The sequence below is a fragment of the Melitaea cinxia genome, chromosome 8, assembly GCF_905220565.1.
Source record: "Melitaea cinxia chromosome 8, ilMelCinx1.1, whole genome shotgun sequence".
Classification (NCBI taxonomy): Eukaryota; Metazoa; Arthropoda; class Insecta; order Lepidoptera; family Nymphalidae; genus Melitaea; species Melitaea cinxia.
This window is the reverse complement of record NC_059401.1, coordinates 713,796-738,526: the sequence shown is the minus strand read 5'-3', so window position 1 is coordinate 738,526 and position 24,731 is coordinate 713,796. Positions and strand designations below refer to the sequence as shown.

Genomic DNA, 24,731 nt, shown 5'->3' with positions numbered 1-24,731 from the left:
CATAAATGCGATACAACGTCAGTTCGTAACTCGATGAAACCGTCAGACTTGTCAGTTTGATACGGAGATTTACGTTTTATACATTTTATACGCCTTTCAATCTAGAGGTAAACGAATAATCATTCATTTATGCAATATTTCTTTGTTATATAAATCACAATGAAAAGTGAAAAAAACATTACTGCCCTTTACCTAAGCACGACACTTGCACGATACATATGGGGTTTAAGTTATTTGAATAATAAAATTACTGTTAATTAACTCTCAAATTATCAATGAGACTAAAATGGTATAGGACCCAACTGTATAACGATTAACATGGATTAATTTGAAAAATATTAGGTAAGTAATCCTATAAAAATTCTCAAACATAATACCGGAACAAATCTTAAATTACCGTTGCTAACTCGATTTAACACCAACGAAGCCCCAGGCTTTAGCTACTAATTAATATGATTATCAGAGCCCTTTCGTATATAATCTGTTCCGGGCGAACTTATGATATTACGTTACAATCTAAACACGGACAAGAATCTATGAACTAATTAAAGTGTTGCCGGCGGTTAATTTACGCCTTAATTAGATTTACCCAACTATGGGTAGGTGCTTAATTTGCATCTGACTTTAGAGATAAGATGTCTATCCTAGCTGTCTAGCTGGCTTAAGCGAAGGTACTGCTTTAGGTAAGGGACTTTGATGGCAGTTCCTTTAAATTAAATAAAACATACATACATACATATAATCACGCCTCTTTCCCGTAGGGGTAGGCAGAGACCACTTCTTTCCACTTGCTACGATCCTTACATACTTCTTTCGCTTCGTCCACTTTCATTATTCCCTTCATACATGCTCTGCGGTTTAGGGTACTCTTGACCTGACCTTTTTTCAAGACGTCCCTTATTTGGTCTCGGAACGTCCGCCTAGGTCTACCTCTTCCAAACCTTCCATTTACACTCGCCTTATACACTTTTTTCGTCAATCGTTCTTCACTCATTCTCTCGACATGGCCAAACCATTTGAGCATACCTTTCTCAATTTTTGTCACTACATCTTCTTTCAGACCACAACGTTTCCTTATCTCACTATTTCTTATCCTGTCACTCAGTTTCACTTTACTTAAATAAATAATTAAATAAAAACTTAATAAAACATTATTTGACAAACTTAGTTAATTTAGAAGTACTTGTGCTAAACGAAAAGAAGTGCCGCCCACAGTAAGACGCGGAATACTGTTCTTAGCGTATGTAGGTTTGTCATTATCAATCTATACTAATATTATAAAGCTGAAGAGTTTTTTTTGTTTGTTTGTTTGTTTGGACGTGCTACTCTCAGGAACTACTGGTCCAGTTTGAAAAATTCTCTCAGTGTTCGATAGCCCATTTATCGAGGAAGGCTATAGGCTATATCACGAGCACCAATGAAGAATGTTTTAAAATCGGGGGTATTTTTTCCCTTTGAGAGCTTTCGCTGCGTGCGCTGCGTAAACAGTTAAAAGTTTCGCAAAAATCACGTATGACAGAATTGTTCCTATTCCACGCGCACGAAGTCACGGGCAGAAGCTAGTTTAAAAATATAAGGTTGTTTTTAGGATACCAGTACCAGTACAAACTGGAGCGGCGACGTATACATACGTACATATATATATATATATCACATCCTTCTCTTTTATGAAGAGGAGACATTTTGTAATATGGATCTTATCTTTCGCCATAATGAAGAGTTCTTTTCTTCCTCAAAAATATGATTCAACGTATTTAACTTTCAACATGTTAAGATGATGGATATTAAGCGAAAACGTTTACATTTCATTTCCAAGTACCGTTCGTAATTTTTGACATCGATCCATCTGGTCATAAGAGTTTAACTGGCACGGTGAAAACTGTGAATAGCTTCAGCTTTACCGTTTGATTTATATCGGTAATATTGATAGACTTTATTGCCCTTTAAAAACACTTTTTTTTTATAAAAAATAACGCTTCAGCTTGTAATAGCCCACTGCAGGGCATAGGCCTCTTTACCCATGCAGGATAAGGGGCAAAGCTTAATCCACCACGCTGGTCCAATGCGGGTTTGCGGATATATTCCCTACTATGAATAACGATCGCTATCGGGTACCTGTAAATCGAGAAATAGGTTTAACAATATTTTTGTGGGAATATGTTGATTGAAATTAAATTATTACTTGTACATGTAGTATATAGTAAAACTATGCATTTTTTGCCTGCTTACCAAAAATATTGGAAGTCAGTTAAAAATTACTTTAAACCAAAACGTTTTTACCATTTATTTTAATCACCAAACGATTTTTAAAACGAAAATTAATTCAGAAATTTAACATTTGTATATCAAATATCTTTGAACTAAATTCAAACAAAATAAATATTATAATTCTGCAAGCAAACAAAGTAATGCAGTAAATGAATCTAGGATTGAATTCGCCGATCGTAATAATAAACCTCGACTCGTCCCTATTACAATTAATTTTGTTCAGCGCTCAAATATTCATTTACGATCCCGTTGAATACAACCCAAACGACAGAAATCGTTTTATATTAAAGACTAGCGACCCGCCCCGGCTTCGCACTGGTGCAATGCTGATACTAAATATACTACAGAATGTCTTTATTTATAGTGTGAAGCTATAGCATGGTTATTAACATAATAACAACAACATTCAAATATGCGTCGTTAGATTACACGTTGTCACAGAGTGCATTGAAGAAATAAAGGTTCACTGCTCGTTCCCCGTAGGTGATAGCGTGATAATATGTATATGTTGACCCGACTTCTTAATAATATTCGTGTCAAATTTGAAGTAAATCCATGCGATACTTTTTGATTTTATCCCGGATATACATACAGACAAACAGACAAACAGACAAAAATTCTAGAAACTATATTTTTTGCTTCGGTATCGATTGTAGATCACAAGTATTCTTTTAAAAAAATATTCAATGTACAGTTTTGACTTTCCTACCATTTTATTATATGTATAGATACTGCGAACGTTTCTATTGTATTTTCTATCTGAATCACTTACATATTAAAGTTTCGAAGTGAAACTTTTTTAGAATCGTGATTTGAAACTCGATGAAACGAAAATGCGTCACGATAAAGAAACAAACATATCCATCTCACTCTCGTAAATTAGTACGTGACTGTTCCGCTGACTTTCCATTGCCACCGGGCAGCTCATAGGATTAGCTCCGTGTGACAAAAGATAGATATTAATTAATTCTTTGACTTTTGAAGAGACATGAATTTAATAATATACTATGTGAGAATCAGAAACATACCAGCCTCCAAATTGGCAACGTGTTTCTCGTTTTATTTCTCAAGTTTAAATATAAGTAGTTATTTAAAACTAGATACAGTTCCGAAAATTTTATAATGGTATAATATAAAACAATATTACACAAGAGATATTAAAAGTAAAAATTCCCCAACTTTTGAAGTAAAATTTCTTTACGCACGGTTGACTTGGGAGTAAGTTGGTGAATGCGTGACAAGAGCGTTACGAAATGTGTGATCGGGGGAGGCAAACTGAAGTATAAGGGAGATTTAAGTTAGTGAAGATAGAAAGAAAGTTACGTTTCATAAGTTTTACTTCGGTCGTGGGGTCTAAAGCACACTCGTTTTTTTTAACTAGAATAAATTATACTTTAAAGATTCCGAAGTAAAGTGTGTCCGAAGTGTGCACGACACATACGTATATATACGAGTTTCAATATTCCCTCGTAAAAAATCGATAAATTTTAAGCACGTCGTTAGATTCGTCTGTGAGAAAGTCATTAGAAAGATAAAAATTTAAAAAAAAAATCTAATCACCGATTTTTAACGTTATTGCATATAACTTGATGTTATGAAGTTATCAATTACTTTAAAAACAATAATTTCAACTATATCACTGTATTCTGTTAATGGGATCTCTTTTGTAAATTTTATATCTTTAAGGCTTCTATAAAACCGATTTAATTTTGCATAATTTTTTTACAGATTAACAGTATTAATTACCAATTTAAATAAAATAAGAAAGTTCTCCATTAGTATAAATTAAAAATCAATTTGAAAAAAAAAACATGTGATGTTGTGGGACACCAGATAGAAACAAAGTTCGTTATTATAAAATTTTAATTCCAAGTAGTCTTATAAAGATTTTTTTATCGATAAAAATATAAAAAAATTTACTTAACAAAATTATCTTAGCACAATAACACCTTTATTTTATTTACAATGATTTATAAAAATATATAATAATTATCGAATGATATAATAACAATAGCAAACTGCAATAATAAAAACAATCATCACGTAGACTATACATTAAACACTGTATAGCCGTCATACATGACTATTGACTATATATAAAGAATTTACACTATCTTTTATGGACGTTTTTTGCCGCGCCAAAATGCGCCATAAGGAACTTCGTTCCAAAACAATATAAAAAATAGTACCTAAATAATTTCTGATAGTTAGTTAATATTAAAAATAGTAGTGTTTGCTCACAAACGAAAAAAAAACCGACTTCAATGACATCGAAATATAATACAACCTATAAGCAGACGAAAGTGCAAGTCAAAAGTTCGGAGGTAACAAACAGAAAAAAAAAAATTACAATCGAATTGAGAACCCATTTTTTCGGTTAAAAAGTATAAATTCTGCTTCTATTCACGTGCATTAAGATTAACATATTATAGTTTCAAAATAACTTTGAAATATTCAATACAAAACTATTCTAATATAAAGTTATAAAACGAGTTTTAGAAGATGTTTCAAGAGACGCCGATCTTAATCGTTTTGAGAATAAAACTCAAATTTTAATGTTGTTTTATTCTTCTAAAGCAAGCAAAAAAATAGATAAATGTATCTATAAATAAATAGAGAAATGTATATATATAATCACGTAACGTATACGTAACGTATACAATACAGAAAATATTATTATGCTAATATTTAAAGTGTTAATTTATAAAATTAGGTCTTGCCCTGTCTCCAATGTCCATCTCTTGTGTGACGTGCTGTGTCAATAACTGCATCAAACTCATATCAGGCAAGTCTTCCTTGCCGTCTGTTATTAGCACTTTCATCATCATCATCATCATCCTTACAATGTATATTTTCATTCATGGTTGATTACGTGATTGTCCTGGTGGTCTAACCGTGCCTCCGAGTAGATAAAGAGGTCTATCTCCGTTGCTATCATAAGCACCTGATCACGGTGGCTATTTTTAGGTAGGAAATTTTTGTAAGCAGGTGGTGCCATCAAGAATACCAGAGACGAGATGGCAATCGAACTGCATAAAAATCAATAACCGGTATTTTCGGTCTAGAATCATAAACCTTGGCGAAAATAATATAAATATTCTAGGTATAACAAAATAATCCAACAAGCTCATTTAGTGATGTATGCACCTCTATTGTGTAAACTTTCATGGAAAAACCTTCAATCTACGTTATCCATGCCAAAAAAAATATTTTCTCATACGAGCTCAGATGTAAAAGGCAGCTTTATGGAAAACGTCGCTTACAAATTGGCCATCGCATAGCTATTTTTAGACTTTCAAAAAAGGATGTGGGCCTCAATTTCATTGTATTTTTTATGTTTGTTAGTTCAGAACTTTTTACTGGGTTTTGATTTTGACTATTCTTGTTTTAATCGAAAGCGGATGCTTGCCTTGTCGTCCCGTTTAAATTGTTGCCGCTATCCAATAAATACTTTTTGAATAATATTTGATAACGTGTATTTACTGGACTATTTTTTCGTCTACATACGTTGTATTACTTGTCGATGTAATTGAAGTTGGTTTTTTTTGTTTGGGGGCAAACACAATTATTGTTCATCAACAAAAGAGTATATGAGACAGAACTTAGAACGGTCTAACGAAGCATTGTTATTAAAGCGTGTATTGACAGCGTAATATGGCAATGGCAAGATATAATTTATTATTGCCCACCAAACTTGATATCTTACATTAAGAACTCACAACGCAAATCTTTTTCGAGCCCTGAAGGACAAGCATTGATTTAGTACTAAACAATAACGCGATGACAATGATACTCTGCTGGTCGCAAAAGAATTCCATAAATTTGTTGGAAAATCCGCAAACTTGGTAAGAAAAAGTTACAAGAGGAGCGATATTTTGGAGCTAAAACAATTTGGTCTACAAAAATCCGTTCGCAAGTCGAATCCGCTAAGATTGCGGATGAAAACGTTTTTCACAGTTCTAGTCTAAGGATGCGATGATTTTCCGCGAAAGCACGTTTTCTGGCATCGAGAAAAATGCAATATACATTGATCATCATCATCATTACAGCCTATACAGTCCACTGCTGGACATAGACCTCCACAAGTTTACGCCAAAAATAACGTGAACTCATGTGTTTTGCCCAAAGTCACCACGGTGGGCAGGCGGGTTGGTGACCGCAGGGCTGGCTTTGTCGCACCGAAGACGCTGCTGCCCGTTTCCGGCCTGTGTATTTTAAAGCCAGTAGTTGGATGGTTTTTAAGTTCCAAGGTGGTAGCATCAATATACATTGATACACTTTACGAAAGCCGCGTTTCCAGTGTGCAGCGGTAGATGAAAGTCCTTAAGCTCCTTTTCCTCCTTCTTATTCTTTCCATCGCAAATCGATTTGTGAATAAGTCAAAAGAAATGGACACGTGTCTACGCAAATGAAATAAATCTATACAAAGTCTATTTAGGAAATACTAAAAAATCTATATAAAGTCTCTTTCGAACAACTGCACAAAACTGGATAATTCTTTGTGTTCTGGTATTTATTGTTAGGACAAGGTATTGTATGAACTAATGTTTATAAATAAAAAAAAATATTCACAAAAAAATGCAGTACGAAGTTCGTTCGGTCAGCTAGTAATAGATGAAAATCTTGTAATCATCACTAGATATGCATCTAATCCTTACAGACAAACTCTTTATTCAAAGTTTTTCTTCGAAAACAAGATATATCTTTCTCGTATATTCAGTTGGATTATACGAAAGTATTATGTTTCATGCACAAAACGTTAAACAAACAAACAAACGACACGTTAAATAAACGCTAAATATTTACGACTGGCGCAAACCATTGAATGTATTTGTGACTGAGCATTTTGCTAGAATACGGTCTATGCAAATCATTTTCATCAATATCGATTTATTTTAGTTTAAGTCAGACTGCGGTTACTGCAGGGGGTTATATATTTATTGTATGGAAAATAAAACATACATAATTTAAAGAATTGGCGATCAACTGCAATTTTCACCATTTACAATTCTGATTATATGTCGCTGATCAGTAGAAACTGTGTTAATAACCGCAGTCAGAATTCCTGTACTTTTTTATTCCTGTATCTTAGTTTATAACGCAGGAGGTAAAATTTAAATAATCGCATTATTTTACAATTAGTGTGCCAACGTACCAACGTTAATAATAAGTGTAGTGTACAAACGTAAAGAAAATTAAAATGATAGAATTAACGATATACATAAAAAAATAAAATTCCAAATTTAAAAAGCGCTAAATAGTTGTCTGAAACCCACAAGTAGAAAGGTTATGAAAAATTAAAAGTTTAAACTTCTTTAGATGGAAAACCACTAACAGAATATGACATAAGTTTAAAGAGGGTAGACTGAAATATGGTAAAGGTAAAGCACAAAACGTTTACGACCCAAGCAACGACGCGGTGCGCCAAGATATGATCCCGAGCTGCGAGCTGACTCGGCGAATATTATTTATGACAGTCAATTTCAACACCATTTATCATCGCTTTATCTCGCTAACGGCTTAGTCTTCGCGATTTATTTCGTTACTTGGTCAATGTGTTTGTGATGCAGACATTTTTTAATTTACGCTTTTAAATGCCAAGCACTAAGCATTGAATTTCTTTTGATTACTTTTTTTTATTTACTACGTTTTGATGGTTTTAAATCTATTTTTCTGTCCTTCACTACATAGTATAAAACAAAGTCGCTTTCTCTGTCCCTATGTCCCTATATCCCTATGTCGCTATGTATGCTTAAATCTTTAAAACTACGCAACGGATTTTGATGCGGTTTTTTTTAATAGATAGAGTGATTGAAGAGGAAGGTTTATATGTATAATAACATTCATTAAATAGTGGAGAAATACTGTTATTTTTGAGGTGTCTAATGTGATGTCGTAAATAATTACATTTTTTCCGCTTACATTGCAAACACAGCCTGAACCCTACTAGATTTATCAAAATAATGTAATTAGTATTATACACATTGACAAGGTCTACAGAAAACTCCGCTATGGTATATGTCTATCTCTTATGGATATCCCACAATAACATTTTTTTGTCATTTACTTTTTACGACAAATAATTGCTAATTTTCAAAGCGATTTTAACCAATACAGCATTAATCATTATATAATGAAATACCTTAAATACATTGTTGATTTAATATAGATCTATATGGTCCTTTACAGCATATGGTTTAAATGAATATTTTCGAAGATATTACAGATTTAAAAATTGCGGTACGTAGCATTTGCGGCGGTTCCGGCCGGCTTTTACTCTAAAGTTAACGCGTGTGGGCCACGGGCAGTAATGAATAAATCAAAACTACTGGATCGATTTTAATCATTTTTTCAGTGAATGACATAGGCTATAATTATATTTTATATCCGTGCGAAGCCGGAGCGGGTCGCTAGTTCTTCATATAAATTATTATAAAAAATTACTTTCAATAGAGTGAATATTTATTATATGTTACCCTCACCATTAGGTTCTTGTTTGTTTCCAACAGTACAAAATAAAAATTGCGATAATCGTATTCCACGGTTCTACATCATATATAAAGTATGCAAAGGTTTTTTTAAATTAAAAGATAGTGTAAAATATAATTTTGTTAAAATTTATTAACATTCAATGCAATTTAAAACACAATTTACAATATTTTCAAAATGGCGCGAGGTATTCTATATTTAATTTAGTCTGATTTTTTTTTTGCTATTTTATGCGCAATAAAAAAATTATCGATTAAAATATGTTTTATACCGATTTTTAAATATTTAATCGTTCTATAAAAATGTCTTCGAAATGGATTCTATTCATATTTTTATACGCGATAATGAGTCTGTTTCAGATTTATGAAAGGCTGTGTTTTAATGAGCGGAGCTTTACAAAATTGCGCGGCGACCATTCAAACATTTAAGATGCAAATTGTTCTGTAATTAAGTATTTGTATGTTTCTTAAAACCATGCCCTTGGTCTTACTTTTATAAAAAAAAAAAAGTAGTAATATTAAATATATTCGTGTAACTCACAGCATACACACATTCACATTCGCGCAGATGGGTTAAAAGAAATAAGAAGCGGATTAAAGTTTGTATAGTATAGTCCAGCGTTTTCTTCCAATGAACGTTTTATTGATTTGCGTCTATTAGTAATAACATGTTAATTTTAATTTCATTATCATGAGAGCTACCCGCATTGGAGCAGCGTGGTGGAATAAGCTCTGATCCTTCTCCTAAATGGGAAAAGAGGCCTATGTGCAGCAGTAGCATATTACAGGCTGAAGCGTAGAGCTACCTATTAGATTGAAGCGAAGATTACATTTCACAGCCAAGTTTACTCAGAAAATAGAAAACGCAAATTTCAAATAAAAAAAACCGTGAAAAAAATCTTAAACAAAAGAAACTTTAATGCCTGTATAGTTAACACGGATATTAAGCACTGAGCTTCGAGTTCACTCCAACATTTTATGGATACAGATATTTTATGAGTATGTACTAATACTCATTTTGATTATTATAAAAATAAATCATTTTTTATTTTGATTATTTTTGCGGACAATTTTTTTTTTCTGTTTGTGACTTCTGTACAATTCACAAATCGATCCCTACTCTGTCGCCGAGAAGCTCGAAACAGAGCAGGATATCTAATCATCCCAAAACCTAACAAATTTCTCAGGGGATAAAACTTTGGCAAGAATTTTATGGACTAAGTACTTAAACTTACTTAGAATATGCGTGCTGTAGCTTGTGCGTGGCCAGCCACTGCCGCAACACGAGCCTCTGCTGCAACACATGCGCCGCCCGCCGTAGTCTCCTTTCCTCCGATGCGGGCAGTTCCGGCAATCTCTCCATGTTTTCTGGTGACGCGCACCCTGATAGCGTCGATATTCCTATAACAATAGGTTATTATTAGTTATGTATTCTAGTCTAGACCATTGGCACAGTTTGCAATGACTGTGCTTTCTGCCCTGGGGCCTGTGGGCTGATTTAACGCGATTCTCATCACGAGTATGGGTGTAATATATGTATTTATTTATATATGTATCGAAAAAAAAAAATGATCGAATAGTTATATCAGTCGGCTGTAACTTAACATAGAAACTGGAAATTGGAACTAGCATAGTAATTGAAAAATTTCAGAAAAATTAATCATTTAAACTATACTTAATATCTAAGATTTTATTTTTGTGTTTACCCACATTAGGAATTCTAAACATTTTTGAATATCATATCAAAAATTGACCGCTCCAGCGGGGTCGAACCCGCGTCTCCGACTTACCGTGTCGGTGCTCTAGCCAATTAAGCTATGGAACGATGCACCCGCTCGAGCGAAATTTTCGATATGATAATTTTTAATTTCGGTTTAAGCGAACCGTGGCGCCGTCTATAGTGAGCTCTTTACAGAAACCCGTAACTATTCAAAGTTTCATATTACAATGAAAATCTTTGACAGGAGACGACACCGTGCTATTTTTAATATCTAAGATTTTATTTTTGTGTTTACCCACATTAGGAATTCTAAACATTTTTGAATATCATATCAAAAATTGACCGCTCCAGCGGGGTCGAACCCGCGTCTCCGACTTACCGTAACGGTAACGGTAACGGATAACGGATCAAAGATTTTCATTGTAATATGAAACTTTGAATAGTTACGGGTTTCTGTAAAGAGCTCACTATAGACGGCGCCACGGTTCGCTTAAACCGAAATTAAAAATTATCATATCGAAAATTTCGCTCGAGCGGGTGCATCGTTCCATAGCTTAATTGGCTAGAGCGCCGACACGGTAAGTCGGAGACGCGGGTTCGACCCCGCTGGAGCGGTCAATTTTTGATATGATATTCAAAAATGTTTAAACTATACTTCTTGCTTTCAACAGTCCGCAAGACAGGACAAGTCTATCGAGTCAGCTGATAATTATAAAAAGAGTTGTTTGTTATTGTTTGTTCAGTTGTATCAAGAAGGTCAACTTTGACTTTAAAGATATTAAATATTTTCATTTTCGTCGAAATTCACAATCAGAAACTAATTTAAATCAACATGAACAACTGCACTATCTGACAATAAAAACGTTCGTAAGAAATAATAGTATCCTGGAAAACATCTACAAATACAAACAAAATGGAACGACATAATCTTCATAACAAAATTTAATTAGAACAATAATTTCTTCACTCAGCACCACAAGATTACAATTCCATTTCTCCAAGACCGCTTCAAATCGTTAACTTAATTATAAGTGGGTTTGTAGATTTCGTTTTAATGAAGCCTGTGACTTCTAACCTATTGACGAGAACCAGATGACAAGAATCTTTTTACAATTCAAATCTTCGTTCGATAGCATTTATTTGTGTCAATTTGACATAACAATTTCGCCAATTTCAGAGTGACAAAGAAGACACTTCTACGAGCCACTTTACAAATAAAAATTTTACCTATCGTTATAAGTGAAGCTACTACCGTAAAATATAGCGTCACTTAATCTACACATCTTTGTCATTTATGTAATCCTGCACCGAAAAATGGGGTTTAGGTAGTAAATTCTATTTAATACAAACTTTAAATTTACTCTCATACAATTTAAAAATTGTTTGTGGGATTTGATTAGCTATACATACATGTAATAAACAAATACTTAGAAACAATCCTTTAATGTATATTATTGTATTGATGAATACATTAGCAAAGTTATCTATTACGAAACAAACATAAATATACAAAATTACATAAAGCAAACAAGGTCTTGTTACTAAATAGGTACATTTACCGTTAAATAAGAAAGTTTGTTGTAGGCGAGTTACCAGGCAACAGAACGACCTTCACTATGACTGTAAAATATAGAACACAACCTTTACCTAGACATAAAAAAATGACTAAAAGACGGAGACAGAATGTATGTTATACATAATGTGTATTATCTACAACGATTGTTTATACGCTTCAGCCTGTAATATCCCACTACTGGGCATAGGCCTCTTTCCCCATGTAGGAGAAGGATCAGAGCTTAATCCACCACGCTGCTCCAATGCGGGTTGGCGGATATATTCCCTACTATGAGTAACGATCGCTATCAGGTGTACATGATAACAACCGGGACCGACGGCTTAACGTGCTCTCCGAGGCAAGGCGATTGTTTATTACTAATATAATATTGAAGTATGGCACAGTTGGAAACATCTTGCTCAAAATCTGTAGCAGCTCGACTGGGAAAGTAATTCAACTTCACGAAATCATTACAACTTATACTTTCCACTGCTGGACATAGGCCTCCACAAGCTTACGCCAAAAATAGCATGAACTGAGGTGTTTTGCCCATAGTCACCACGCTGGGCGGGCGGGTTGGTGACCGCAGGGCTGTCTTTGTCGCACCGAAGACGCTACTGCCCGTCTTCGGCCTGTGTTTTTCAAAGCCAGCAGTTGGATGGTTATCCCGTCACCGGTCGGCTTTTTAAGTTCCGAGATGGTAGCGGAACTATGTGTGTAGCGGTACTTTACGAAAGATAAAAGCCAAATAACACTACTCTCAACAAATGCTGTATTTTCTACGCAATGGGGATGCAGTGTTGAAAGTAAGGGAGGGTAGCAGGTGGAAAACGTTCTAGTGATGCTCTTGGTGTCGCAGACCGTGCTTGTTAGCCACTATAGATTAGTAAAAAATATAATCATAAATAGATGATGTCATAATTTTTTCATGTGACCCACGTTGGGCGCCAACTCCAAATATATTAGTCATGCGTTCTAACATTTCTATTGAAATAATTAAAACTAAAGTTCGCGTGCTATTTCACACGTAGAATAACATATATGCGAACCTAACCGTCGTTTCGATTCCGAAGGAAAAATAACAGCTGCGTAAAAAAACCTTCGGCGAAAAAATAACTGTCAATTGTCACGCCATCGTAAAGTTTTTATATCGTCCAATTTGCTTTGAACGCGCAAGTTTTAATGAACCACGTCATAGCAAATATCTGTTAGCGTAGCAAGAAATGAATCAGTATTTCAAAAGCCCTTTATCTAAGTTAATATTGCTTTACTTGTCCGGAATTTATATACGCAATAACGGAAGAAAAAGTGTTATTTTAATATTTATTTATTTATACTTTATTGCACACCACAACTACATTTTAAACACATTTAAAAAAACATTTACAGACTGTGAAGTACAATGGGCGAACTTATGGCTATTTAGCCATTTCGTCCAGACAACCCAATTTATCCAACCCAATTAATCCAGATAACTAAATTTATTAATTTACTATCTTAACTAAGCTAAAATAGTCAAAACTTTCCACAACAAACAATGGCGTCCTTTCCAATGTTTGAAGCCTTATTCTCTAATACGTCATGTTGCTCCACTAAGGTTTAACGTACAATTTTTCTACCATGGATCGCAATCGCTATCAGATGCCAATGATAACAATCAGGACCCACGGTTTTACGCGCTAACCGAGGTAACTGAGGGACATGCCCAGACAAGAAATAATCATTTAATATAAGTACGTAAATATCTGCAGGAAATTAAACCTTCGACCACTAACGGAACATTTTTTTTGTTCAAAATAAATTTATTTGAACTTAATCAGAAAACAACTACATTTTTACTGTTATATAAGAGTGCAATGGTAAAATTGAAAAATAAAATTATAAAATAAGATAATTTAGTTGTTTACTTTAGGAAATGACCAGTGTGTGAATTTTTTTTATATAATTTCAAAACCATCCGATTTTGAATCTCGTGACATTGTTTTCGTATTTTTTTATATTTTCCTTTTTATTCCTTATTCTTTGATCGAAACTGTATAAAACCGCTGTGATCTATAATACTGATGAAAAAAACTAATATAAAAGCAAGAACCGAAATCAAACTACAGTGATAGGTAAACACATCAAAGTTTCAGAACGTAATTACTAATGGCCCATCAAGAGAGGCGTTCGAAAATTGCCTTGTATCGTGTCTCACGCGAAGCCTCTTTTCCAACTTTTCTTGACCTTCCGAACTTAACAATTACCGCTTCAATTTAGGCGTTTGATTTTCTGTTTCGAAATATACAGGCTTTAAAACAATTTGCCGTATTTATTGTAACAAAAGTTTAATTACTTTACATAATTATTACATTAAATGTAGCTTCATCATTACAGCCTATACAGTCCACTGCTGGACATAGGCCTCCACAAGTTTACGCCAAAAATAACGTGAACTCATGTGTTTTGCCCATAGTCACCACGCGGGGCAGGCGGATTGGTGACCGCAGTACTGGCCTTGTCGCACCGAAGACGCTGCTGCCCGTCTTCGGCCTGTGTATTTCAAAGCCAGCAGTTGGATGGTTATCCCGCCATCGGTCGGCTTCTTAAGTTCCATGGTGGTTGTGGAACCTTGTTATCCCTTAGTCGCCTCTTACGACACCCACGGGAAGAGAGGGGGCGGCTAAATTCTTTAGTGCCGTAGCCACACAGCACAATGTAGCTTAAGAACTTATAATTTAAAAAGAAAGCACTTCAAAGTTTCCAACTTCTAGTGGGATTAAAAACCTGTTTCGGGGTCAAAAAAACATACAATGACGCAGCGCAAGCATAACAAAGTACCATGACAAAGACGGTACAATTTATACAAACATGGTTTAGTCTATACAAACATTTGTCATAAGCAAGGATCGCCACTAGCAAAATGGCCTATTGCTGGAACCACTTTTTTTACGTGCGGAAAATCCCCGTGGATACCATTCCGGCTCGGGGGTACTAGAATTGTTATGCTAGACTCTTACTGGCTAAAAACCCCGCGTGTGCTGCTGCGGAAGTTGCAGCAGAGATTTTTGGTGCGACTGAGGGTGCCCACCCAGACGGGTGCCTCATACTCCGAATGACTCCGGAGTACAGCTAACGGAGGTTGTCTCTCGTGCCACCCACTTTCAGCAGCAGCCTTCGCAAGGAGGCGGCGGCTCCCACGACTTTCGGGGCCAACCCGGCAAAGTGAACCCCTATATTGCTGAAAAGACTGCGTCAACCTATCCTCATCCATTATTTACTAAAACCGCCATTATTGTTTCATTTATTTGGTAAGTTGCCAACGTTGAAACATTAAAGTCATACCACTTACATTCGGTAATACCTTTTATACACATTTAATAAATTTTCTTTTCTACTAATTCACATGCGTTTTGGTTATAACCGTAATCCAAAAAATAACGTGAACTAAAACAAAACGAGACAGATGTTGACACTTCTGAAAATAAATCCAAAGGAAATCCAAACAATGCTAGAAAAATATACAATTAATAAAATAATGAATTGTAAAAGTTGGTAGTCTGGTGTGGGTAGCCTGGAAGAGATCACTATCTAGTCATAAGACCGCCCGTTGCATGCGATGTAATCATTTTTTTTCCCTTTAAGCTTTATTCTTATGTAATTGTTATATGTTACTGTGTGCAATAAAGTTATTTATTATTATTATTAAAAGTTAACAAAAAATCAAAAAATAATCAGTTTTTAATCTTATTACTTAAAAATAATTGCAACACTTGCGTATTGTTTAAAAACATAAGCTTTTTTAATTTACTGAAATCTTTATTGTTCGTTTTTATTTTGATTAGTTTGTTGTTGTTCGATTCCCGCCTGAGTCTAGGTGTAACATTTGTATTTATATATTTTTATATGTATGATTTCTATGTGTATTTAAAAATATATAGTCATATGAGTCGTCGTCGTCTTACCTCTACCACAAGCATCAAGTTGCTTATTATAGAAACAGACGACCGTGTGTATGTTATAAGATATTTATTTATTTATAACTTAGACTACTTTCATTTTAGAACAATACCTATTTTGTTAAATTCCACGCGGCCAAAGTCGCGGGCACGGCTAGTTATTTATATAAACAATTGTTTTACTAATTTTATTTATGAGAATAAAGAGTTATTATTATTATTAATATTTACAGATAGAAAAAAGAAAAATAGATACGCAAAAACGACTGTATGAAAGCCACAATTTGTACTGTTACTGTCTACGATACAAAGAAAACTGTGTCCTCTTAAAAGGAAAACATAATGAGTCAGGTTAAATGTCAAGAGTCGTTAGATACCACGCCATCCTCTAATTAGAATAAAGAGCAGATGGAATGCCACCACAATTGCGATTAAAGCTTCGTCAAGATAAAACATAATTTGAAACAGTATGAAGACGAAAACACTAAGCATTTATTAAATAAATAACGTATTTCATGCAGATTTTTATGTTTGACAAAGCCGAGGTCTAGAGGTCTGGAGAGGGCGGTTCAAGTTCGAGAGACGTTCACGTCGGGCCCTCAATCGCTACATCGCTGACTATGTAGCACTGGGGATAAGTGCAGCATTAGCGATACTACTTACATAATTCAAATGAAATTGTTCGAGAAGTTTCTACACCTACCTAAATAGGTACAGTTGTGTATTTTGTACCTATTTATATATATATATATATATATATATATATATATATATATAAATTATTAGTTTCTATGCGAGCGGAGCCGCAAGCAACTGCTTAACTATATATCTTTTCCTCCGTTTCTATATCTTATGGACAAAGATCATTATACTCGTGTTCTAGCTAGGGGCGAGAAATTTCCGCCACTACCTACAATTGTGTTCCATGAATCCCCAGAAAAAAGATCCCTAGAAAAACATACGTAGACTTTGATGCAACCAGAAGTATGGAAGGAATTTAAATACAATATAATGGATAATCGCATTTGATTGATTTGTTTAATGGCTTTCGGTTTTATATTTGGAGCTAAGTTAACCCCGCCAATGTCACGTAAAGTGGAGACTACACGAAGGAGATTGATCGGTGCGATTGAGATAACCGTCTTAATTTTATTTTGAAACACGTATAATAGTCGGACTCTCATTGATACACCTCATCCTAAAACAACACAAACATTTTAATGTTAAACTAAAACTACAGCTATTAGTAACAAAAAATTACAAACTATTTACACTAAGGCAGACACGATTTATTTACAACTTAATTTTATTGATTTCAAACAATTCACACAAAAATTAACAGTAACTAAACACAGAGAAAAATCACAGAGAAGGGTGGGACAGGAAAAGAGGATGTGGGAAACATAATAGTATTTTAAGTTAGACTTTACAGCAAGAAAATGTGGATGGAGGATGTGGGAAACATAATAGTATTTTAAGTTAGACTTTACAGCATTGTTACTCGCTTTATTAAACCTAGTGGGTAGACCATAATTTAGTAGAAGTTTCGCTAAAATCGATAGATTTATCAACACTGCCATCTGACCCGAATTCATATTTACGTAATGTTGCACTTTGATTTTTTACAAAAGAAGCTTTTAAAATTGGTGTTTAAAGAATTTAAACTGTTATGGTTGATTTTTTATATTATATTTTATTATAAAGAATATATTCTTGAATTAACTTTATTGCATTGTATAATTACATCACATCAACTGTTATAGTTATAACTACGACTATCTTTATTGGTAACTTAGTTTTACGGTACGGCAATAAACATTTTAAAGCAATCTATAAGAAGTATCAAATCTAAGCTAACTAACTAATCGTAAGTGTAACAATAACCAAATGTAATCAAAGTTAAAAATCGAGTTTCAAGTTTATCTCTTTCGCTTGTAAGAGTTTTGTCGGTACCTAAATATTCCCAAACGCTTAAAAGACAGAAAAGTGTGTTTTACATTTGTTACTTTTAAAAATTTCTCAGGTAGACAGAATTGCAGTCTGTTCTGTGTAGCATCTAATTGTTTTAAAAAATTTTACGGAAGGGAAGAAAAGATTACTTACAAATTGCTATACGGGTACAACTGATTTATTATCTGTAGCTTAGTCAATACAAAGCCACGGGCGACAGCTAGCGAGCAATATAAGGGATAACGGAATCGATGCACTTGTTGCTGTAAGTAGGGCACAGAAGTGGGCCGGCGACCGCCCCCGGGTTGCAGGTACCCTGGATATTTGTGTAGCTGTCATCATATCGGAGCAAAGACCTCGTAAACGGTTATTGAAAGGGCGAATGCCGAAAGGTTGCCTTTGTTTCTGAGCAGATATCGGAATTTCGTATTGAAATTTTGTTGATCTATTTATATAAACATTAATTATAAATCGAGCGGAATAATTAAGGCATTTTACTTTAAATTTTCTACTTTCTTGTTAGAAGTTATAACCAAATTAAATTTTAGTAAATTGCACAAAAAATGGTCATTATTATAATAATGATTATTTAAACTTCATGCGTTTGATAGTTCGCGAAACAGGACATCATAATGAAACAACTTTTTCGGATTTTATCGCGGTTTATTAAGTTTTTTAGATAAGCTGTTTCATTATAATGAATGAATTTCGCGTAAGCATTAGAAAACAGTATGAAAACAGAACGTATAATATAAAATTTTATCGTAAATATCAATTGCACTCATATGATTTATAAACCGTTTAATAAGTCACAGGCAGATCAACGGTATTTTTTAAGAAGTTTGATAGGAATACAAACATCGTTGCTTTTTAAATTTTAAATTTAACTCACCGTTTGGCGCAGCAAAGTTCGATTTTTGCCAGCTCAAATATACATTTGTAAATATCAAAATCCGGGCCTCTTACGACACCCACGGGAAGGGAGGGGTGGCTATATTCTTTACTGCCGTAGCCACACAGCAAACTATACATTAAATTGTCTAAATTAGGAACCGACTACTATGAGTATCTTTCAAACATATAAAAAACAGCAAGCTTTGATTTTAAAATTTATTACAGGTTAATAGAAAAAAAACTGATAAAATATGAGAAAGCTTGATAATTTCATCTTCTGTAGTAAGATTCTGATGATAATTTTAAAACTAAATAATTTATGTTATAAATAAAAAATACACGTTATAAAATCCTCACTTTGCTGTGTGGCTACGGCATTAAAGAATATAGCCACCCCCTCTCTTCCCGTGGGTGTCATAAGAGGCGACTAAGGGATAACACAGTTCCACTACTACATTGGAACTTAAAAAGCCGACCGCTGGCGGGATAAGCATCCAATTGCGTGCGTTGAAATACACAAACCGAGGACGGGCAGCAGCGTTTTCGGTGCGACAAAGCCACCCCTGCGGTTACCAACCCGCCTGCCCAGCGCGGTAACTATGGGTAAAACATATGAGCTCACGCCATTTTTGGCATGAACTTGTGGAGACCTATGTCCAGCAGTGGACTGCAATAGGCTGAAATGACGATGATGATGATGATGATAAAATCCTCACAATAAGGACATATAAACATTTCATTTTCATTTAGCATGGAACAGTTTTCAATGTCCTATTTATCTGATTTGACCCAAAAAACTGACCTTCATACAAAATTCACTCATCAAAGTTTCACGTACCACTTTTTGTCACAGTTCATACATATTTTAACTGAATTAACCGTCACGAGCACACGAGGGATTACACTAGGGTTCCATTCTCCATTCATAATATATTTTCCAATAAAAATATTTGTGAAATCATCATCAACAGCCTATTACAGTCCATCTGCTGGACTAAAGCCACCTCTAGGTTCTCACAAGAGACGATCTCCCGCTTTAGCCATCTAATCACTACCAGCTACCCTCTGGCATTGTTCGTTTGTGAAATAGGTGTAATTAAATCAATAAAATAATTTCACCAAGAGGATCTTTGATTCAGAGGGATCTAATTGCATGGTGTACTCGAAGTCTCGAACACTGCATAGCGCTGGCTTCCCGCCAAATTCGCCGCCATCATGGTCAGGGATGCGCAATAAAAGTACGACGCGACACCGGAATAGGACACTTTAAATATTGACAGTTGCTAACTTGAAACAAGCCAAGACACGCGTTTACATTGGTTTAGGTTTTATTTTCACAGTCCGACTAAAATCCATTATTGCTTACGTAAGCAAGCCATTTTTTTTAATTAAAATCATGGTAAAATTGTAGATCAATGATGTTTTGGCCACTTCATAGTGTCTGTTTTTAAGAAATTTAATTTAAAAATAATAAAGAAATAAATCCATTATACTCAATAACTCCAGTAGAATAGGAATCATGTGTCGAATATCCAGAAACACTTATTGACCCCAGCCCAAACCATGAGAAAAATGGATAATGCTAATACAAACATTCCACACGTCCAGGGTCACCATTTTTACTAGCTCAAAAAAAAACCCGTAACCACTGCACCAATCCACCATAGAGTAGAAACCTGTTGCAATGGTTTTACATTATTTTCTGATGACCTACAACCAAGTTTATCACAAAAAACTCATATTACAACCAAACACGCCGGTGGCGCGGCACCACAACGACACCCCTAAAAACCTGATTTAATTCAGTTGTTTATGTTATCCCCATGAACAAAAACGTGGTCTTTAAAGATACATATCAGTTAATTTATGCAAAAAATTATTTACGCTTATTATACATTATGCAAATCGCCACTTGACAAAACTTTAGTATAATATTCGAGGATACTTTTAAAAATATGCATTGTTGTAAAACGCCATCTCTTTATGTATAAAACGCCATTTTCTTTATGTATAAAACTTAGTCTAACTACCGATTTATTTTGTAAATTATTACAATGTTGCTTTCAAAAATAAATTACACTGTTAAATTATTGTTTACTAGCTGTGCCCGCAACTTCGTCCGCGTGGAATTTAACAAAAAAATTATTATTCAGTTCGCAAAGTTATATAATTAATAAATAAATTTCTAGAATAAAAGTACATCCTTATTACATCAGCTATCTGCCAGTGAAAGTTCCGTCAAAATCGGTCCAGCCGTTTCAGAGATTAGCCCGAACAAACAGACAGACAGACAAAAATGGTAAAAAATGTTAGTTTGGTATATGTACCGTGTATACATCAATCGAATTGAGAACTTCCCCCTTATTTGGAAATCGGTTAACCAGCATTATCAAACCCAGTACATTTACTTAATTAGTATACCAGTACATATGCATTTAGTAAAAAGCTGTTCTTTTAATATTACAAACAGACACTCCAATTTTATTTGTTTAGATTATCAAAATATATTTTAACTTACCTAATTGAATAAAAAATGATCTCGATTATCTTACAAAAACATTCAATATTTAGGACAGAGGCAGAATTATTACAAAAACCTCTTACTATTATTTTACACAGTCCAATGCAATATCATCGAAAAAAAAAACTTTTTTAATTGTATTAATAACACCTTTGTAATGAAGACATATAACCGGATATTTAGAAGTTATGTCGTTAATTATTCAATTTCCGATATGGATCCGTAAGTCACAAACGACCATAGCGCTTTTTTATAGATGGTGGCTGACAATATTACGGCCGGTACAGGCCACGGGTAAGCAGTTACTATGGCCTCTGGACTCCTGCAACGCCACAGAACACTTAGCTTACTTATCACAAGAGCATGACACTAATTGTGAGGAGTATTATTTGGCTATGGTCTTCTGTAAGGTTGAGGTACTTGCCCAGTCGGGCTGCTCCAGATTTTGAGCAGGATATTTCCTGATGTATCCTATTTCAGTTGGCACTTGGAACATTGCTGAAATATAGGAACTTAATTTCTTTATTAAAGACAAATCTGATAAGTATCGGTGGCGTTTGTTATCATAAATACATGATAGCCATCGTTACTAATGTTACGGAACATATCGATTAACCCGCGGTGGAGCAGCGTGGTAGATTAATCTCCTATCATTCTCCTACATGGAGACGGCCGAGATAGAGGCCTATGTCCAGCAGTTGGATGTTACAGGCTGAACCGTATGATAAATATACAATTTAACATGTTCACAATAGATAATTAGCGACTGGAAGTTTAAAAAGTTACATTTTAATTGTCTTGTTCGTTGTTTGAAATAGCACTAGAGCTCTGGAGAGCGGTTTCGAGACGGGCGCCCTCCACGTATGCGGAAAGTCAATTAGCTGAAATATTGTCACGAGTGTGTTATGTAAACCGTTGCGTTGTTGGGGTGAATGAGACGGTTCTATTTAGAGAATGGGGTGCTGCTTATAAACTATCTGTTATTCTGTATTTCATACATAGACATGACTAAATTTATTATGGTTAGCAGTTTTGAACCTTAACAAAAATGATAAACCTTAACTTTTTCTCGCCTCAACCTGTAATATCCCACTGTTGGGCATAGGCCTCTTTCCCCATGTAGGAGAAGGATCAGAGCTTAATCCACCACGCTACTCCAATGCGGGTTGGCGGATATATTCCCTACTATGAGTAACGATCGCTATCAGGTGCATATGATAACAACCGGGACCGACGCCTTAACGTGCTCTCCGAGGCACGGTGGGGAGACCCACAATGACTGCACAAACACCCAGACCACGGCAAACACCTGTATGGCCAATACAAATGTTTGTCAACTTTTTCTCTTACTTCATATTTCACTGTTACCGTCGGTCTATGTGTCTTTCTGCGGCTTATTTTTTTATATATACAACTAGGTCGACAAACAACATCACAACACAACAATAACTAACTATACAACTTTAAACATGAATGCGATTTAGTTATTAATGTCTAAACTTCGAATATATTGTTGAAAATTTTATTAGATTGTATATAACCGTGTACAAAGGCGCGGGATCGGAGGTTCTCGCTTCAATGGAGGGTGACCTATTCGAATTAGTTTCAAATAAAGGCGAAGGTTACTTTTAACACTAAAATCGATTACGACGAATTGAAATTATACTTTGCTTATCTATAATTTTGCTTTCGAGGTTTTACATGCTTAATTTCCTATTATTAAAAAAAAAAATCAACACAAAACTACAAATATTCTTTTTGATTGTGGTTAAGGGGAGGTGGTAACGGTATTTTTAACTTTGGTGAAAAATGTTCCAAAATGAAATTAAAAAAAATAATTGTTTATTGTTCACGAAAGGCCTAATAAATGGCTACAAAGAAGAGAAGAGAAATAAATATATAGCGGTCTCTTTGAACGTCCTCTCAAACTTTCCCATCTAAAACATTTAGAAGCAGTAGGAATTTTGACGAAAGACTCATTCATTTAACCATAAAGTAAAATAAATAGTTTCTTTCTTTTAAAAGTTGGTTGGTAATTGATATACCAAATTGTTCCAATAATTTAATTAAAAAAAAAAAATAATAAAAAAACAGCCAAATTATTTTGCAAAAAGGAGGTAAGTCTAATTTTGTCTTCGGTCTTAGATTCTCCAAAAATTGATCTAATATTTTCAACGGTATCAATTCTTTTCCAAAATGATGTAAAGTATTTTCGGCTTAAAATGGAATTATTTCGTAGTTTTTTTTATTTTATTTTTTAATAATTTTTTTATTAATTACTACTTAAAGCATCCTTCTAGCTTCATGGCCGTACATTAAGATATATGTACTATATGTTACTTCTAAGCTTTATATAAATCAGCTAAATAGAAGCAGTTATACAGAGATCTAGCAGTTTAAGTCCAGTCGTAAACCTATCGTGTACCCCAACTACAGTTAGAAATGACATGTACGTGGAACGTGGTTGAATTTAATGCATCTTATTTGCATTCAGCCTGTATAAGCTTCGTATTAAATATTTCTGTAATTATAAGTTTTTGGGAAACTTAGGCTGAATTGTTTATACTTCCTATATAACTATATAATAGAAACGTAGGTACTTTAAACACACTGAAAGCATTTCTGGTGTTGTGGTGGAAAAAAGCTTTTGAAGTAAAACTTCTTTGTGCACGCTTAATTTGGAGAAGTAAGCTGGTGAATAAGTGACGAGAGCGTTACGGAAAGTATAATCAGACGTGGCGAAAGGAAATTGAGAGGGAGATAGGAGGAGATATAATTTAGTGAAGGTAGAGAAAGTTTTACTTCAGTCGTGTGGTCTAAAGCACTCGTTTTTTTTTTCTTTTAACCTACTTAAGGCCTTTTTAAGGCCTTTTTAAGGCCTACCGCATCGAATTCGGTTCTCTTTTGAAATGAATATATATATTTGCACAAATATAAATAAAACGCCTATTATATCTGTTTCCAGGTTGGACATTTGGTCTTGTAGGTTCTCCAGTATCTAACAGAGCAAGTTAAGCCGTCAGTCCTAGTTTTAATCGTAAGCAGCTTACAACGATCGTTTCTCTTGGTAACATGCTCTTTACGTTCAATCAGTTTAGCTCAAACAGATTTAATACTTTTTTGTATACACCACTATGATAACCGTACCCTAGTTTAGGAGTATCGCAACCGCGTTGCCGACCTTACGACCGCTGTCAACACAGCGTATCCCCAGGAGCTATCTGCCTTACAACAAGAACACAACATCACTTGAGAACAGTATTATTTGGCCATGATCTTGTATTTTTGAGCCAGATATATCTGTGCTTTTCTCCACTTCAATAGCTTGCAATGAATATAGTAAAACTGAAGTTTATTTTTTTTTAAAGTTATTCAGTTGTTAGAACCTTTTTTAATT

The 24,731-nt window shown here is 34.5% G+C and overlaps 1 protein-coding gene across 1 annotated transcript in view; it reads right to left on the bottom strand.

Moving 5' to 3' along the window:
- Positions 1-24,731, bottom strand: part of LOC123655948 (apoptosis-resistant E3 ubiquitin protein ligase 1) — a 50,644-nt gene that overhangs the window by 21,832 nt on the left and 4,081 nt on the right. Inside the window, exon 2 of the mRNA XM_045591685.1 lies at positions 9,992-10,157. Within this exon, the coding sequence (XP_045447641.1) occupies positions 9,992-10,157 (166 nt within the window). The remainder of the gene's footprint in view (positions 1-9,991; positions 10,158-24,731) is intronic.